The sequence below is a fragment of the Cyclopterus lumpus genome, chromosome 6, assembly GCF_009769545.1.
Source record: "Cyclopterus lumpus isolate fCycLum1 chromosome 6, fCycLum1.pri, whole genome shotgun sequence".
NCBI classification, from domain to species: Eukaryota; Metazoa; Chordata; class Actinopteri; order Perciformes; family Cyclopteridae; genus Cyclopterus; species Cyclopterus lumpus.
The window spans coordinates 3,675,034-3,691,591 of record NC_046971.1 but is presented as its reverse complement, the minus strand read 5'-3'; the positions used below and the strand labels follow the sequence as shown (position 1 = coordinate 3,691,591).

Below are 16,558 nucleotides of genomic sequence, written 5' to 3'. Positions count from 1 at the left end.
TCTTCAATAACGTTAAACTACAGAGTACTATCCGTAAGTGCCATTTAAGTGCTACTAAAGTGCTAAACAACAAAGTGCTATCGGTAAGGGACATTTAAGTGCTACTAGAGTGCTACTACGGTACTTCTGAGATAATGCGGTGTGAAGTTGGACCTGGCAGAGCCAGAATTAGTTTTTCCTGGTAAACAACACACTCGACAGGGAGGCTGCCGTAAGGGATAAATGGCGGCGGCGCTCGCCCCTTTCAACATGATGGTGGATTCTGAGAATCCTGATGGCTACCGGATCATTTCCTGCTACTACCAGCTGGCAATCATCTTTGTGTGTGATTGATCACAGGTCAGAGTACAACGCCACAAAAACACTACATGAAATATATGATCTGTTTTAATACCCTGACTTTTTTTTTTTTGCTGGTTCTGGTCCTGGTTCTGGTAATGGTCCTGGAACCCATTGGCCGACAGCAGAAGACTTTCAGCTGCACTGTGCATCTCTCAGGTGTGAAGTTTGTATAAACACAGAGCTGAAAAAAATACCCAGCATGCTGAGAAAAGCCTTCCCTGGATAAATAGTGTCTGAAATGTGTGAGAAAGGTCACACACACACACACACACACACACAGACACACACACCTCAGGGGAGAGCGGAGGAGCGTTCCATTCATATTTTCTGTGTTCTCCGAAGGTCACGGATGAATGCGCATCGGCCCGGGGTTAAAGGTGAACCCGGCATAAATAAGACGGCTTGAAAAGTGTGAAAACCAACAACCTTGTTGTCGACGTTGTTTCTGCTACCGCTGGATAATTAAAACGCTGTGATCCTTTGACACTAACGTGTACCGTAAGTTTGACACTAACGCGTAAGTTTAACACTCACGTGTACCGTAAGTTTAACACTAACGTGTACCGAAAGTTTAACACTCACGTGTGCCGTAAGTTTGACACTAACGCGTACCGTAAGTTTAACACTCACGTGTACCGTAAGTTTAACACTAACGTGTACCGTAAGTTTAACACTCACGTGTGCCGTAAATTTGACACTCACGTGTACCGTAAGTTTAACACTAACGTGTACCGTAAGTTTGACACTAACGTGTACCGTAAGTATAACATTCACGGTACCCCCCCCCCCCCCCCCCCCCATCCGTCTGCTTTCACTGTACACGCATATTTTATCCTTTAAATCAATTTATGTTGGCAGAAACATTTAAAAAATGACATTTGTAAAGTCGAACAAAGCGGGAAAGAAGGAGCGTTTGTCACCACGGGCTGAAAATCAAACATTGCGGAGCAGGAAGTAGCACCGTACATTATGTTTTTATTCTATTCATATATTTGTGGCGTCCCATGTGGAAAACCTATGTGACCTCCAAGCGGCGCTTAGGTTTACCATCTTTTTCTATCTCCCCCTTCTCTACCATGTTGAAGATCGAATTATACTTTTCAAGTCTATGATATCTGCAATTGGACAGATATATCTGTGTCTGTATATCCGGCTTTTTTAAAGTCCCAAAAGATGAGCCTTTTGTAAAAAAAAAAAAATGGCCCCCAGGGTGGTTGAATCTGTAAATTTGGCCCGGTGTTTTTATTGTGGACGAGGAGAGTGGAGACACACAGATAATAATGCAAATAATATAGATGTGACTAAAATGACTAGATATGACTGAAATGTGACGAAATGTGACGACTGAAAAAAAAAAAGAGAAGGAAATTTGACACAGGACTAAATCTAAATTAATAGCTAATAGAATTAAGAGAGAAAACTGTTTGACTTAAAGTAATGACCAAAATTTGATTAAAATTAAATCACTTTTTCATCAACTGAAGCTCCGAAAGGATAAAAAAGGACAAGAACGTGATTGACTCTCACGAGCATGTTCATGAGTTTCAATGAACTCACCTCAGTGCGACATTTAAAATGTCATTCACGACCCCCGATTGTATCCCCCCATTGCACAAATGGAAAAAGATGTGTAAAAGAAAGGAGATGAATCATAAAGTTTCTGTATAAATTGAGCCCGACCCTTTGTCTCTCCTGCAAGTCATCGCCACACAGCCGGGGCTTCTATCTCCAAAACACTGCACTGCACAGGCCGGGAACCCAGCTAATTAAATCTGTAATCACTTTGTACTTTAAAAACACAGAGGGGGGGGTTGGCTGGCTGCTGGTTTCAATGAGGTCCAGTGGACTGGTATTTTAATAAAGACGACTAATTGGGTCAGAGATCGTTATCCTCGTAAAGCCATAAAGGAGGGTTCACTGCAGACCTGCAGCACAAATGTTCTCCTGAAGGAAGTCTGGAGAGCGGTGAAGAGAAAGAGATTTAAAAAAAAAAAAAAGAAATAGAACAACATGATAGTGATGTCAAGGGTACGGCACAGGGGTATTTTATTTTGTCTGCTCGGGGGTTTGAAGTCGGTGGTTATGATAGGGGAAGGTAATGGTTTTCAGGACTGAGGGTGCATCCTAATGAAGGAAGGAGCAGAAGTCTACGAGAACGTTTTTCGATGTCTTCCATCTCGACTGGAAGGCTCATCCTGCCCTCTGGTGGAACATGCAGGGAACTGTGTTTATATGCAATTCTCACACACCATGTCCTGTGATTTACTCCTGGTACGGTACTGCTGCACATCCATCATGCAACCCCCCCCCCATTTTACCACATCCCAAGGGTGCTCCATCGGATTGAGACGTAGAGGCCGTTTTGAGTGAAGGGAACTCATTGTCGTGTTCCAGATGATTTGAGCTCAGTGACACGGTCGCTTTAACCCTGACAGATGCGCCGTGGTCACAAAGGGGCGTGGCCAAGGTCAGCAACAATGCTCAGGTAGAGGCTTTTAAATGATGCTCGGTTGGTGCTTAGTGGGCCAAGAAAATACACCACCACCACCACCAGGTGACGTAACGTAGTCATGAAGGATCCCAGTTCACATATTGGGCCTGATAGTATATTTATTAACTGCACACACACATACACACACACATATATATATATCGAGGAGTTCGATATGTTGTGTTGAAAGCTATATATATATTTTTTTTAATATATATATATATATATATATATATATATTATTTTTTTAATATATATATTTGTATTTATATATATATTTATATTTATTTGAAAGAGCTACTTGGGCTGTAGACATGTCAAAGAGAAAGCTATCAGGATTGCGTCTCGTCACATGATCAAATAGAGGCTTTACATTGGACATCAAAACATATTACCCAGGAATTATCATTACATGTATGTTTTTTTTTTAATAGTTAAGTTATAGTTATTATTATTTTGTTTACATTAACTTCACCCCAAAAAAACTACTTTTGAACTATCGCAGAAGCGGTTTCATGAGGCTGAGTTCGGAGATAGGCATCGTCTGAGCAAGGGGGGGTCAAAGGGGAAGTCCCCCCCCCCCCACACACACACACACACACACACTTTACGCCGCTGGCTCGATTTGGCATCGTCATACTTTAGTTGTGTGTGTTGAGATCAAAATGAAGGTTGAGTTTGGGTGTGGCCTGAGCAACGGTGCAGGAAGTATGGGGGCTAGGAAGGTGTGTGTGTGTTGCTTTACTGTAGGTTGTTTCCTTGTTGTCATTCTATGTGTTCTCGTACGTTCCGCTCACTTCAAAGCAAAGTGCCACAACAGTTGTGATGTTTTCGTCCATTTTTCTTTTTCTTCAACATCTTTTTCCCTCCCAATGTCGTCAATGTCACTTCCTCCAGTAAATATTGTAACCATCGCGCCCCGGCTCGCCCACCTTTCCAACTCGTGCCTGGTCATCTCCTGCATCTCAACAGGTGGTGGTGTATTTTCCCCCGTCCACCCTTTTCAGACCCCCACTGGGAACATCACCGCGGGGGGTTCCTCTGTTATTCTCAAGCGGACGTTACGCCGGCTCTTTTAGACACGGCTCGTTTCACCGTGAACAAGAGAAGAGGGGAAAAGTCACCACGTTTAATCCGGTGCTGGTTTGCAATGAAAACCTGCAGCAGAGACGGCTGTACAGTAGTGCTTATTCAATATTTTATGTACTTTTTTGTACTACGATTTCTAGTGAAAGTATGTTTGTGTTTCTATGAAACTCAGCTATTAATACGCTTGTTAGAATTTGCATTGCGATGAAATGTCCAAAGGCCGCCGCTACGTTGCCTTTGAGACACGTGACCGACGGGCGGAAAAGAAAGTCTGGGGTGTCCAGGGTGATGGAGGTGGCCAATTATTTTTTCCTGTGCTGCATTGGAGAAGAGGAGGAGGCCGTGACCTTTGACCTTCTCGGCAGAACGAGTGATGCGCCGCAGTCTGCCCGAGGCTTGGAATGAAATAAAGAAATTAAGTTGGTTTTAACTGGTCGAGACTGGTCTGTGGACCGTAGATGTTCAACACAGAGGCAGCAGCAGGGGGGGATGAACTCCCGGACAGAAGGTCATGTGATCAAGCCACCTGATTGATGGATCCATCAAAAGTCATAAGCCCACGATCACAGGAGAGTTGATCGTGTGCACAAACCCCATAAAAATAATAAGTATCACTTGCAGTCTGAATCCTGAAGCTGGACCATAATTCCTGTCTGATGTTTTTTTTTCGGATTGTGCTCTATTTTTATGGCTTTTATGGCATGAAAAACTTGAATATGGTTGATATGACATGTAGTTTTGGCAATGTTTCTTCTTCTTCTTCTTCTTCTTCTTCTTCTTCATAATCAGTGTTAGGAAGGCCACAGTTTTATTGCAAAGTGCGTTACACATAAAAGAAATTTGGCTTGGTGATTTGTGCGTCACATTAAACAGTGCAATATTAAAAGACAATCAAATTGAAAAATATATAAATGTACAATACAATATGATAATCTAAAAAACAAATTAGAAGTACGTTTAAAACAAGTATGTTATGAATGTTTTTCTTTATATCTGTGAAAATCTACCAAACTCAGGCCACTGAGGTGAATTTAAATGCCTGTTATAAACCCAAATTAAAGTAAACAAATAGAACTCCATAGCCTAATAATGAGTAAATACTGTTTCTGTTGAGTCATAAAATAAAAGACAGGTTACATGATACAAAGGCGAAATTAAAGGTTGGTTATTCATTCATATGACTTATTTGCAACTCTTACAATTCACTATTTCCTAAAACAACATTTAGATCATATGAAAAAGTATAAGTTTCTATAAATCATAAATTCATATATATTATCCACGCTTCTTTATTAAGAATTTGACGATTATTTAAAGAATTAAAAAAGAAAAGAATAATTAATATTGTACTAAGGAGTAATTTAATCAACACCTTTATCTCCCTTCATATTTAAATAAACAATATATATATATATTTCCCTGCACTGCAGATGTTAAATTGTGTGTCAATCACGTAAAAAGGGGGCGGCCTCTTTTGTTTCAAAGACGCCTCTCATTGGATGATATGTGTGACAGGGAACGCCTCGATAAAACCTATCTTTCTTATGATTGGCCAGGGTTGACATGGCAACAAACTACGTGACGGGTGCAAATTGGTGGCTCGTCGGTCAGCAGCAGCAAGCTCTCGAGCTGTCTACGGCGACCAGCGGATTGATGTGTCTGTTTGCCCGGTCCTCTTTCTGCTCGCCTGATATCCGCGTTTCCCTTTCTTTTTACAACCGTTTCATTTCTTCTTTGGTCGTCACACAACGATATAAAAACTGAAGTCGCTTTGGTGAAGGTAAGGCGAGTTCTTCTCCCCTTTTTGCACAACACTTTTCTGCACCGGCTCATCCAAAATGGCGTCTTGTTAGCCGAGACACAGCCAACGTCCGAGATAAGCCTCGCACCAGCTAACCGCAGTGAAACGCCGGCCCGGTGTTACGGTTTAACGGGCGACCTTGTTAACTGGCGACTTTCGGCCGGACGCTTTCTCTCGTCGTCGTAGTTAAAAGGCAGCTGTTGAAAATAGGAAGTGAACACGCAGGTTAGCTGTCCTCGCGACTGCGCCATTGTTTATGTCTTTTTATAAGATGTAGCTAGCTAACTGTTAGTTGTGTATATGAGAAGGTTTGATAAGTGGGATGAAAACGGTCGCTCGTTAAACCGTAACACCGGCGGATCGCCGAGCTTACCGATGGCTCAGCTGATTTACAGTCGAGTAGAAAATGGCGTCGTCGCCTAGCTACTCTAAATAGTATTACAGGGAGGAGGAAAAATAAAAATAACGGTAACGCATGTTATTAAAATGTCGTGTAACGTGACGGTTGTCCCGGCGACGTATGGACTTTGTTCTTTTCCTTCTTTCTTTCTTTTTTTACCAAACAAATTATATTTTTAAAGGCTCACGACGTGATTTCGGATGGACACATTAGCTGCTAACCACGATGTCCTGCCCCCGATTTACTGCATCATGGTGCAACGGTGCCGTTAGGTTAGCAGGCTCTGGGATAAAAAAAAAAATATATATATATATATATATATATATATATTTTTGTAAATAACTAAACTATACAAGTGCATCTCGGATTAAACCGACTAACCCCGTTTGTATAGTGTTTTTAAAAACAACCCAAATGTCGCGGTGTAAGCTAACTTCTGGATGTAGCTGACGCACCTTTTGTTGCAGCAGAGCCAAAAGGCGAGCACAGACTTATGCGTAGTTTATTTTTATTTTTTTGTTAGGGGGGGGGGGCATTATTTGTCATTAGGCCTCAACTAATACTACTAATGTGTGTCGTGTTTGTAATGCCCTTCAGGCCGTGAGGGTTGATGATTAGATGTGTCATTAGTGGCGAGGCCTGTAACACAGATCAGGGCTGTCAAGCTAAGCTGGCTGACTGACATCCTTTGAGATAACTCCTCTTGCCCTCTGTGGTGTTGTAGCTGATGAGTGTGCAATGTGTTCCCGCCCCCCCCCCCCCCCCCCACTCCATGCACTTACTAATTGCACTCTTTTTTTTCTCTCTCTTCCTCAGCACCGTCCCCTCCCCCCCTTCCCCATCCCTTCCTATTATAAATATTCTTTTGAGTATCCTTCATTGTCAAGCCGCCAAAGTGGAGAGTGTGATTTCAGAAGGGGGTGCTTCTCGTTTCAGGTAAATGAACACAACATATAAACAAGACTTTTATTTTATTTTTTTCCATGGTTGGCCCTCTGCTAGTGTTTTTTTTGTGGGCAAGAACTTCCGGCCTTTGAAACAAAGCAGGATGTGGGAAGGCTCAAAATGGCTGTCAGAAACCTTTTTTGCAAAAGAGGGACTAGGTAGAGTAATGAGCCACAGGAGGATTTCTGAATGTGTGTGTGTGTGTGTGTGTGTGTGTGTGTGTGTGTTGGCACTCACTCTGTTTAGTTTAGAGTCACCGTCAACAGGATGTCTCAGACCCTGGATTGCATTTTAAAATGGGTAGAATGCCCTCGAATGATCAGGGACACTGTACGTTCGATGCATGGTCGGGTTGAGGTCGCTGGTTTTTAAATGGTGCACCATCTCATTAGCTACCACTAATGTATATTTTCAACATGTTATTTAGCAGTTGGCCAATTTTATCATTGATTTATGTTTATTAAAAGACAAAAGTCGTGTGTTCGTAGCTCTCTTGTCCATAGACAAAGGGGCTTCAGTTGTCTTCTGATTTTAGATGTACGGTCGCGCGGTCGAGAGGCTTTTAGGGGAACGTTCAGCAACAGAAAGCTGATCCAGATTGACTAATTTGTGTGCGTAACTCTCACACTTGGGGTTCCTCAATAATATATTGTTTCATATAATCAATAACGGCCAATTACAAAAGCATTCACTACTACAGGGCTGTGCCAAAAAAAAAAGGAGAAATGTAGCAGAAAAGTTTTATTCTAACAAATATCTTAGTAAAATAGCTGGAACGCTGCGTTCCAGAGGACCAAATTAATGTGAAAGGTGTGGAAGATGCAACATTGGCCCGGCTCCACGTAGAGTCGACTCCCCCGGGGCTTTGTGCCACTCGGTTGGCTGACTCGTGCATAAACGCACACGCCGACACGTTGCTCCTCAAGTGCTCTGCACATCGTCCGTCTCGAAGCTGCATCTCCGGCTCTCAAACGGATGATTGTGACGGTGTTAATTCATCCCGTTTGTAAGCCAGGGCTCCTGTTCCCTCCGATCTTTGGTGTAAATAAAGGTTGAATGTATGAATAAGAAGTCAAATGAATCTAGTTTCTCGCGCGGTCGAGAGAGAGGCGCATTCCATGTCGCGCCGTTTTCTGCATGAACTTTAAAGCGTTTCCTTCCTTTCTGCTTCCACAGTGCTTCTTCGGGGGGAGGAGGTGGTAGGGGCGCACCTCAGCACTATCCCAAGACTGTCGGCAACAGGTTTGTCCTTTTTTTTTGGGGGGGGGGGGGTTATTTTCAGAAGCGCACTCTATGAATAGTGATTTTAATTATTGGCACGAGGAGGTTTAACCACTGCAGGAAGGGGAAAAAGACTGGATGAGACAGCTTTGTTTAATGAAAGGTGCCGAAATTCCAGGAAACTCTGATTTGAATACCCAGAAGTCCTGTTGCATGACGTCGGTCGACTGCATGTTTACCAACCGGGCAGTCTGAGGTTAGCATTGGCAGCCTAGCGTTGGCCACAGAGTATTCACACTTGTGTGAAACATTATGCGTTTCGTTATAGTTATCAACACCTGAATTCTTTATTTTTAAATTACCATGAGGAACTTTTTAACTGGTTATGAAACTGTCAATTATTAATACTGATGCCTCTATATTACTTGCATTAATAAAACGAGACCATCAGCGAAAAGATTAGCTATTATTGTTATTTAATATCATATAGTTATTCTTCATGCTTGGTTGTCGGCGCCACCCGGTTGGTTTCCTATAAAATCTGTTGCTGGGCTTGCTCTGAGTTTAGGGGGGGCAAAGGAGAACCAGGACTGGGACCCTCTTGCAGGAACACTACTGATTCTATCCACAGGGGGCGCCAGAATCAACTCTAAATAAAAGCTCCTCTTAGCTTCTTCGTGGTTCTTTTATTATTTCTCACCCTTTTTTCTTTTGATAGACCTAGTAATGCAGTAACTTATAAGATAGTTAGATTATATATATTTTTCTGTTACAACAATAACTATCGTAAGTATTTTTCTGTACCAGCCACGATGTCTCCGTGTCCTGTGGTACTCAGTGTCTCTCTCTCTCTCTCTCTCTCTCTCTGTTCTTTAACAGCGAGTTCCTGGGGAAAACCCCAGGGCAAAGCGGTCAGAGATGGGTTCCTTCACGAAGCACTAGACGAGATGTCAACTCCAGCACCGACAAAGAGCAACACGATGGTATCTTTAGGACAGTGAGGGGGTAAGATTCAACTTAATTATCCATCCCGAGGGACAACGTTTTTCTCTTACTCATTATTATTATTTTTATCTAGTTTTACCAAGAATTAGCGTGTGTCTCAAGGACTCTTGGTACTCCAATCATTTGAGTTGTGGAGAGTCCTCGCCGAGTTTACCAAACCCATCTGATGAACCGACCTTAATACATGTTTGCCAGAAGAGCTTTCCTCTAGAAAAATGACTAAATAATCAGTTTTTAATTTCATATTTATTAGAAGACCAAATTCAGAAAAGGATTAAAATGTTCTTTCTAGAGCAGCAAATATCTCAATATAAACTCTAACATCTGTAAAATGTCAATAACGTGAATAATATTCCCCCGAGTGGAGAACACAAGGCGTCGGTTCTTCCTCCCTCTGCGACGCGCACACACACACAAATTCTTTTCACACAGAATGTCCGAATACTGTGAAGAAGTGATTTTAAACAGTTCGCCTTTTGTCTCCGCCGCTCGCCGAGTTGAACGTCTCGACGGCGGCTGAGAGGGAAGATTTAAACGCGTTTATGCTCGTTGAACACGCGCATCGATAACGTTTTGTTAAGTGCTCGAGTTTGATGCACAGCCAAGTTAATTTAATTAGTTTTTATAGCCCTTTAACATCGTTCTCTTCTTCCAGCATACTCAACAAACTCACGCCGGACCGGTTTGACAAGCTATGCCTTGAGCTCCTGAACGCGGGCGTAGACTCGAAACTCGTCCTCAAAGGAATCATCTTGCTGGTGAGCGAACACTTGAGTCCTTTTTTTAAATCTGACGGTGCATTCAGGGACGCGCGCATGTTGTTGTTGTGTTTTAATGACCCGAGTGGTTCCCTCTCTGCCTCGTAGATCGTAGACAAAGCCCTAGAAGAGCCCAAGTATAGCTCGCTCTATGCTCAGCTATGTCTGCGCTTGGCAGAGGACGCACCAAACTTTGATGGCCCATCATCTGAGCTCCAAACATCCCAAAAGCAGAACACAGTGAGTGTGGCCCGGTGCATTTGTTCTCCTTCACGATATGTTCATTTGTTTCAGTCTCTGCCTCTGTGCACGTTATTGGTCCCAACCAATGGGTTTTGTTTTTATTATAGACCTTCAGAAGACTGCTGATTTCCAAACTTCAAGATGAATTTGAAAACCGCGCCAGAAATGTTGAAAGTGAGCATCTCGTGAGACGTTCACTATCTTTTTTTTAAATTTAAGCTCTTGTCCACTAAACCTCTCCTCTCCCCTCAGTCTATGACAAAGATGACAACCCTCTTACTTCTGAGGAGGAGGAGCAGCGCTCCATCGCCAAGATCAAGATGCTTGGCAACATTAAATTCATCAGTGAACTCGGCAAACTCGACCTCATCCACGAATCTATCCTTCATAAGTGCATCAAAACAGTACGTGCACTCTTTTTGCTTCCTTTGAACATTTTGACCACACAGCCGGTTTACGAGGGTTCGACTCAACAGAAATACTGCGTGCCTTCATGAAACCAGACTACAGTACCTGTGACCTTGTGACCTTGCTGCATTCCTTCCCTCAATCTTTATTCTTTTTCTCAAGCTTCTGGAAAAGAAGAAGAGAGTCCAGCTCAAGGATATGGGGGAGGATCTGGAGTGCCTCTGTCAGATAATGAGAACTGTGGGGCCGAGACTCGACCATGAGAAAGCAAGGGTAAGGGCTCCAGCTAGTGTGTGTGTGTGTGTGTGTGTGTGTGTCTTGCCAAAGCTTATTCATAACATGTTCGCACGGTCGTGGAAAAACCTTTTTGAAAATGGCAATTTCCAGGTCTGGATAAGTTATCGTGAAAAGTAAATGAACGCAAGAAGTTTTTTTTTTTGGGGGGGGGGGGGAAAGTCCTAGAAATTTGTCTCCATAAATACCTAAAGTGACAATTTTAATATGGATTTTTGGGGAGCAACGAAAGCAGGAAGTGTTTGATGGCCGTAGTGTTTTTATATCTTGATATGAAGTCTCGGCTCTTGGTATTTACAGCGGTCGTGTGGATTTTAAATCTAGTTATTTAAGTAAATTGAAGCACTCTAGTGAACTTTAATCAAATAAAACACCGAACATTATTTACCCACCGAACATTAAAGTGTGTGTGTGAAGACACGAGGCTCCATCTTCAGGTCTCACTCCCTGACGGCTTGTCGTTTCATTTAATTTGAGTGTTTTCTTTTAAATTTATTTCATGTATACCGATATTTTAGAGAAATGTGTAGTCTATGAAAATGTACTTTGTAGTCATGTGTTGGTAAAACTCCACGAACCCTGGAAGGAGCCACAGAAGAAAAATCGTAAAGCTTTTTAGTAAAGAACCAGACGTCGTACGTTCTGGTGTCTCAGTGCCGTCGGGGTCACGCCCTGGGGGGGGTCACGCCCTGGGGGGGGGTCACGCCCTGGGGGGTCACCTGTCCTCTCAGGTCGTTGGCTGAGCTCGCCTAAAGCCCCACTTGGGGCCAGAGTCACTCCTGCTGCCACACTGTACTGGTGCACTCACTCTCCCATCCTCTCCTCCCTCCAGTCTTTAATGGGTCAGTATTTTGGCCGCATGCGGTCCTTAATGAACAACAAGGAGTTGTCCGCCAGGATCCGCTTCCTGCTGCAAGACACACTGGAACTGCGAGAAAACAACTGGGTCCCCCGCAAGGCTTTCATCGACAACGGACCAAAGACGCTTCACCAGATCCGCCAGGACGCCGTGAAAGTAATACTGAGTCTCTAGCTCGATATAAACCCCCTCGGGGTAATGAGTTGTTGTTGGCGTCGTTAACTTGTCCGTGTGTTCCCGTAGGATTTGGGTGTTTTCATCCCAGTGCCCATGTCTCAGGGGATGAGGATGGACTTCTTCCTGGAAAGCCCCTTCATGCCCAACAGAATGAAACTGGACCGGGAGACTCTCGGAGGACTGGCCGACATGTTTGGACAGATGCCGGGTGAGGCCTGAAGTTTGGTTTCTCTTCTATACTTTCATTTAGCTTCCATGTTGTCGATGTGACAAACTGGCCCAAAGCTTTTTATTCATACAGTCGTCGTAAAGCTTTTTAACCCTCTGTGATTTTTTTTATTATTTAGAAACGGAACAATCGTGGTTATAAGTAGACAGAACTTCAAATTGTCTTTTTTGTGCAATGTAAAAGTAATATTGGGAGTAAATCAGAGTTTATTTTCTTTAATTTCCCCCTCAAAAATTGGAAAACGATAGAATCTTGTCCAGTAGTGGAATAAAAATAATAATAAATAAATACACTTGATGTGTTCAATAGCCGTCGGAAAATTGGACGATGAGGTCTACTTTCTCAGCGCTTTAACAATTTTTAATTTAATTAATTTTGTTTTTAAATTGCCAAAGCGATGCAAAATGGTTTGCTCAGTTATTCTAATCCATCTCCTGCTTGCTCTGCGTTTCCTCAGGCGGTGGGATAGGAACCGGCCCGGGGGTCATTCAGGACAGGTACTCGCCCACTATGGTACGCCATCGCACCAACCCGCTCTTCAACGGCCACGGTGCCCACGGCGCCCACGGCGGCCACGGCGCCCCCCCACCGCAGACGCAGTTCGAAGCGGGGCCAAAGTCCTTCGTTAAGTCCAACCAGGTAAACCCAGCCGACACAATGTCGTCCACCGATTTGTGTTTCTCTGCACATCCTGAGGGCCGAGCTGGAGAAGGTTGACCTTCGGTCTTTCCGACAGGTTCAGAGCCAGCACTTCCTCAACCAGAACCAGAACCACATGGCCCAGCAACAGGTCCAGTCCAAGGACACGCCTCCACGATTTAGCAAGAAAGGACAGCTCAATGCAGATGAGGTACCTAGAACTGGTTTTAGCTGGCTCGCAGGAGATGGACAGAAACACACCGGTTACTTAGTGTGAGCTCGAAGCTCTTCGTGCCCAGTGATTATAAAAAGACGCGTTATTCTGAGGACCACAACCCGCCGCCAGTCTTTCCTTCTACCTTGTGTTCTTGTCTTTGATCTCCATCTGTCTCATCTCCTCTTCTTCAAACTGGTAGCTGGTCCACTGACTGCGATTATGAGATATGAGGGCGTGGCTGTCGTTGATCAGATGAATGTTTTTATAGTTTTTGGCTGATGCTAATTTATTCTTTGGGTTGGTTGCACTTGCTGGTCCCACAGATCAGCCTCCGGCCTGCTCAGTCATTCCTCCTCAACAAGAACCAGATCCCCAAGCTCCAGCCCCAGATCCCCACCATGATGCCCTCCAGCACCCAGCCCCCACGCACTCAGACCCCTCCTCTGGGACAGGTAAGAGGCGGAGCCGGCTCGCAGGCCATTTTGCAGCTGTTACATTTTAAACTCTTGGATCTAACTTCTCTGTAGCTGCAGGAACCCCGATGAAATGTTCTGGTTTCTTAGTTAAACTCCATCTGTAATAATCACTTGACCTTCGACCTCTCAGCCTCCACAGCTCGGCCTGAAGACCAACCCGCCGCCCATCCAAGAGAAGCCTCAGAAGACGAACAAGAAACCGCCTCCATCCAAGGAGGAACTGCTTAAAATGACGGTAGGCTAAACCAAAACATATATATATATATATATATATATATATATATATATATATATTATATACATTTCTTTTTTTTTAAATATTATTTTATATATATATATTTTTTTCTCTTTAAATTATATATATATATATATATATATATATATATATATATATATATATATAAAATTAAAAAAAAAAAAAGAACATATAGATATTTATTTATTAAGAAATAATATTAAAATGTAAGATTGTTGTACAAATCTGATCAAAAAGGAGAAATTAGAAACGGTGTGTAAAACAATACAAATATATATTCCTTACTTTACCACAAAGTTATTCTGATCATTTGTTTCCCTTGCGCTCCAATCAGGAGGCGGTCGTGACGGAGTACCTGAACAGTAAGAACCTGACCGAGGCCGTGGGCGGCGCCAGGGAGATGAAGGCGCCCAAGCACTTCCTGCCGGAGATGCTGAGCAAGATCATCGTGTGCTCCCTGGACCGCCCCGACGAGGACAAGGAGCACGCCAGCACCCTGATCCACGCGCTCCGCACCGAGGGCCTCGTCACCGGAGAGAACTTCATGCAGGTGGGCGGCGCCGGTCCTCCGCCAGGTCGGGGCGCCAACTCAGACCGACGCGTAAAGCGGTGCCACGTTATAACGTGTGTCCTCTTCCGCAGGCGTTCCTCAACGTCCTGGACCAGTGCCCCAAAATCGAGCTGGACGTGCCCCTGGTGAAGTCCTACCTGGCCCAGTTCGCGGCCCGGGCCGTCATCGCCGAGCTGGTGGGCGTGGCCGAGTTGGCCCACCCGCTGGAGAACGGCACCCACTTCCCCCTCTTCCTGCTTTGCCTGCAGCAGGCGGCCAAGCTGAAGGACCGGGAGTGGCTCACCGACCTCTTCCAGCAGAGCAAGGTCAACATGCAGAAGATGCTCCCAGGTACGTGGGGGGGGGGGGCGTCGACGTCCAACGGGTGGGTCGTAGCTGCAGGTGCACCTCCCTGATTATGAATATGAACCCCGGCAGAAATCGACCAGAACAAGGACCGCATGCTGGAGATCCTGGAGGGGAAGGGCCTGAGCTTCCTGTTCCCGCTGCTGAAGCTGGAGAAGGAGCTGCTGAAACAGATCAAGGCAGACCCGTCTCCTCAGTCCATCTACAAGTGGATTAAGGACAACATCTCGCCCAAGCGCCACACCGACAAAGGCTTCGTCAACATCCTCATGACCAGGTGGGTCTGCAGCGAGGAGGAACAACTTGTATCGTTTTGTATTTTGAGTTTATAAAAAAAAATCAACCGCTGTCCTCCCCGATCTTCTCGCCCAGCTTCCTCCAGTTCATCTCCCAGGAGCTGTGCGTGACGGAGGGCGACGAGCAGCTGTCGGCGCCCCCCAAAGACCAGCTGGAGCAGGAGAAGCAGCTGCTGCTGGCCTTCAAGCCCGTCATGCAGAAGTTCCTGCACGACCACACCGAGCTGCAGGTCAGCGCCCTCTACGCCCTGCAGGTGCACTGCAACGCCAGCGCGTTCCCTAAAGGTACGGGACCCACTGCATCGTCAGTCCACCAGAGGGCGCTGACGTGCCAGTTTCTTTCTAAGAACTGTAATTTAAGGAAGGCTGATGAGCCTTTTCTTGGCATCAAATGTGTGTGTGTGTGTGTGTGTGTGTGTGTGTGTGTGTGTGTGTCAAAATAATTGTCAATCTTTGGTCATGTTTATTAATTTATGTAAAAGAACTGAGTGGTTTCTAATGATTTCAAAGCACTATTAAGTACTTGTACACAGCATTGTGGTTGCTAAAGCAAAAACAAAATCCTACTTTTATCATGTTTATTATTCTAAATTTAAATTCCTTCCACTCAGGTATGCTGCTGCGCTACTTTGTCAACTTCTACGACATGGAGATCATCGAAGAAGAGGCCTTCCTCGCATGGAAAGAAGACATCACCCAAGAGTTCCCGGGAAAGGGCAAATCTTTATTCCAGGTACGGTAACGACAATTAAAAACGACAACAAAAACAAAACTTGTTTTGATTCGTGCGACCTGAATATCATATCTCGTCCCGTTTTCCCTGCTCCAGGTCAACCAGTGGCTCACCTGGCTGGAGACGGCGGAGGAGGAGGAGTCGGAGGAAGAAGCCGACTGAGAGAACCCGACGGGAAGATCAACCGCATCTCATTAGTGCACTCGCCTCCTCTTTTTTTTATTATTATTATTTTAGTTTAACTCATCTTTAATTTAACCACTAGCGCGGCACTTAAGCTGCAACTTGTAAACCCAAAGCTCGTACCTGTAGGGCCTCGTGTGACCGTAACCGCGACGACGGGCTGAGAAGCCTCGTTGAGCCGTCGCCTGATGGATGTTTGATTTCTGGATCTTTGTCCCCGATCAGCTACATGAATTAATGTGTGTGTGTGTGTGTTCTTCTTTTAAAAGTTTGTAACTTTTTCTTTCTTTTCTCTGTATTTTCACTCCAATCCCCCGATTTTGAGACTCCCTAAAATTGAATATATTAAATTAGTGGTCCCCTGCTAATGCTAATGCTAATAAATAAAAAATTTAAAAAAGCATCCGGCTTAGTAATAATAACAAAAGGTCCCGTGGGTGACCTTTGACCTTCTGAGAGCATCAACAAGATGAATTAAGGTGCGTGTTTAGTCAACATATGCTTACTAAAATAAACTTGTTTTTAAATAAAAGTGCTCTTCGTAATCGATGATGATGATTGATGAGCATCTTCCCTCGTT

General features: G+C 44.2%; 1 protein-coding gene and 1 non-coding gene across 3 annotated transcripts; both read left to right on the top strand.

Annotated features, from left to right (window-relative positions):
- The first annotated feature begins 5,488 nt into the window (after positions 1 to 5,488).
- On the top strand, positions 5,489 to 16,558 carry eif4g2b (eukaryotic translation initiation factor 4, gamma 2b). 2 transcript variants are annotated; one of them, XM_034535013.1, is made up of 21 exons: positions 5,489 to 5,702; positions 6,940 to 7,059; positions 8,245 to 8,310; positions 9,169 to 9,294; positions 9,950 to 10,052; positions 10,161 to 10,292; positions 10,403 to 10,469; positions 10,548 to 10,699; positions 10,866 to 10,976; positions 11,830 to 12,012; positions 12,100 to 12,241; positions 12,720 to 12,901; positions 12,999 to 13,112; positions 13,442 to 13,570; positions 13,725 to 13,829; positions 14,185 to 14,400; positions 14,493 to 14,751; positions 14,839 to 15,043; positions 15,139 to 15,347; positions 15,674 to 15,795; positions 15,892 to 16,558. In XM_034535013.1, exons 8-21 carry the CDS (start codon positions 10,616 to 10,618, stop codon positions 15,955 to 15,957), a joined length of 2,127 nt encoding a protein of 708 aa, XP_034390904.1. In that variant the 5' UTR covers positions 5,489 to 5,702; positions 6,940 to 7,059; positions 8,245 to 8,310; positions 9,169 to 9,294; positions 9,950 to 10,052; positions 10,161 to 10,292; positions 10,403 to 10,469; positions 10,548 to 10,615; the 3' UTR covers positions 15,958 to 16,558. The 2 variants fall into 2 exon arrangements, with proteins under 2 accessions (XP_034390904.1, XP_034390905.1); XM_034535014.1 differs by lacking the exon at positions 12,999 to 13,112 and having other exon boundaries at positions 5,527 to 5,702.
- LOC117732938 lies at positions 13,193 to 13,354 on the top strand. Its single transcript, XR_004609672.1, has one exon. It is a non-coding gene; the product is annotated as a small nucleolar RNA SNORD97 (small nucleolar RNA).

Excerpts from the sequence above, each read along its gene's own strand:
- eif4g2b (XM_034535013.1), top strand. The coding sequence starts at position 10,616 with ATGCTTGGCAACATTAAATTCATCAGTGAACTCGGCAAACTCGACCTC. Across the intron at positions 10,700-10,865 it reads TTCATAAGTGCATCAAAACA|CTTCTGGAAAAGAAGAAGAG; the intron begins GTACGTGCACTC and ends CTTTTTCTCAAG. Across the intron at positions 12,013-12,099 it reads TCCGCCAGGACGCCGTGAAA|GATTTGGGTGTTTTCATCCC; the intron begins GTAATACTGAGT and ends GTGTTCCCGTAG.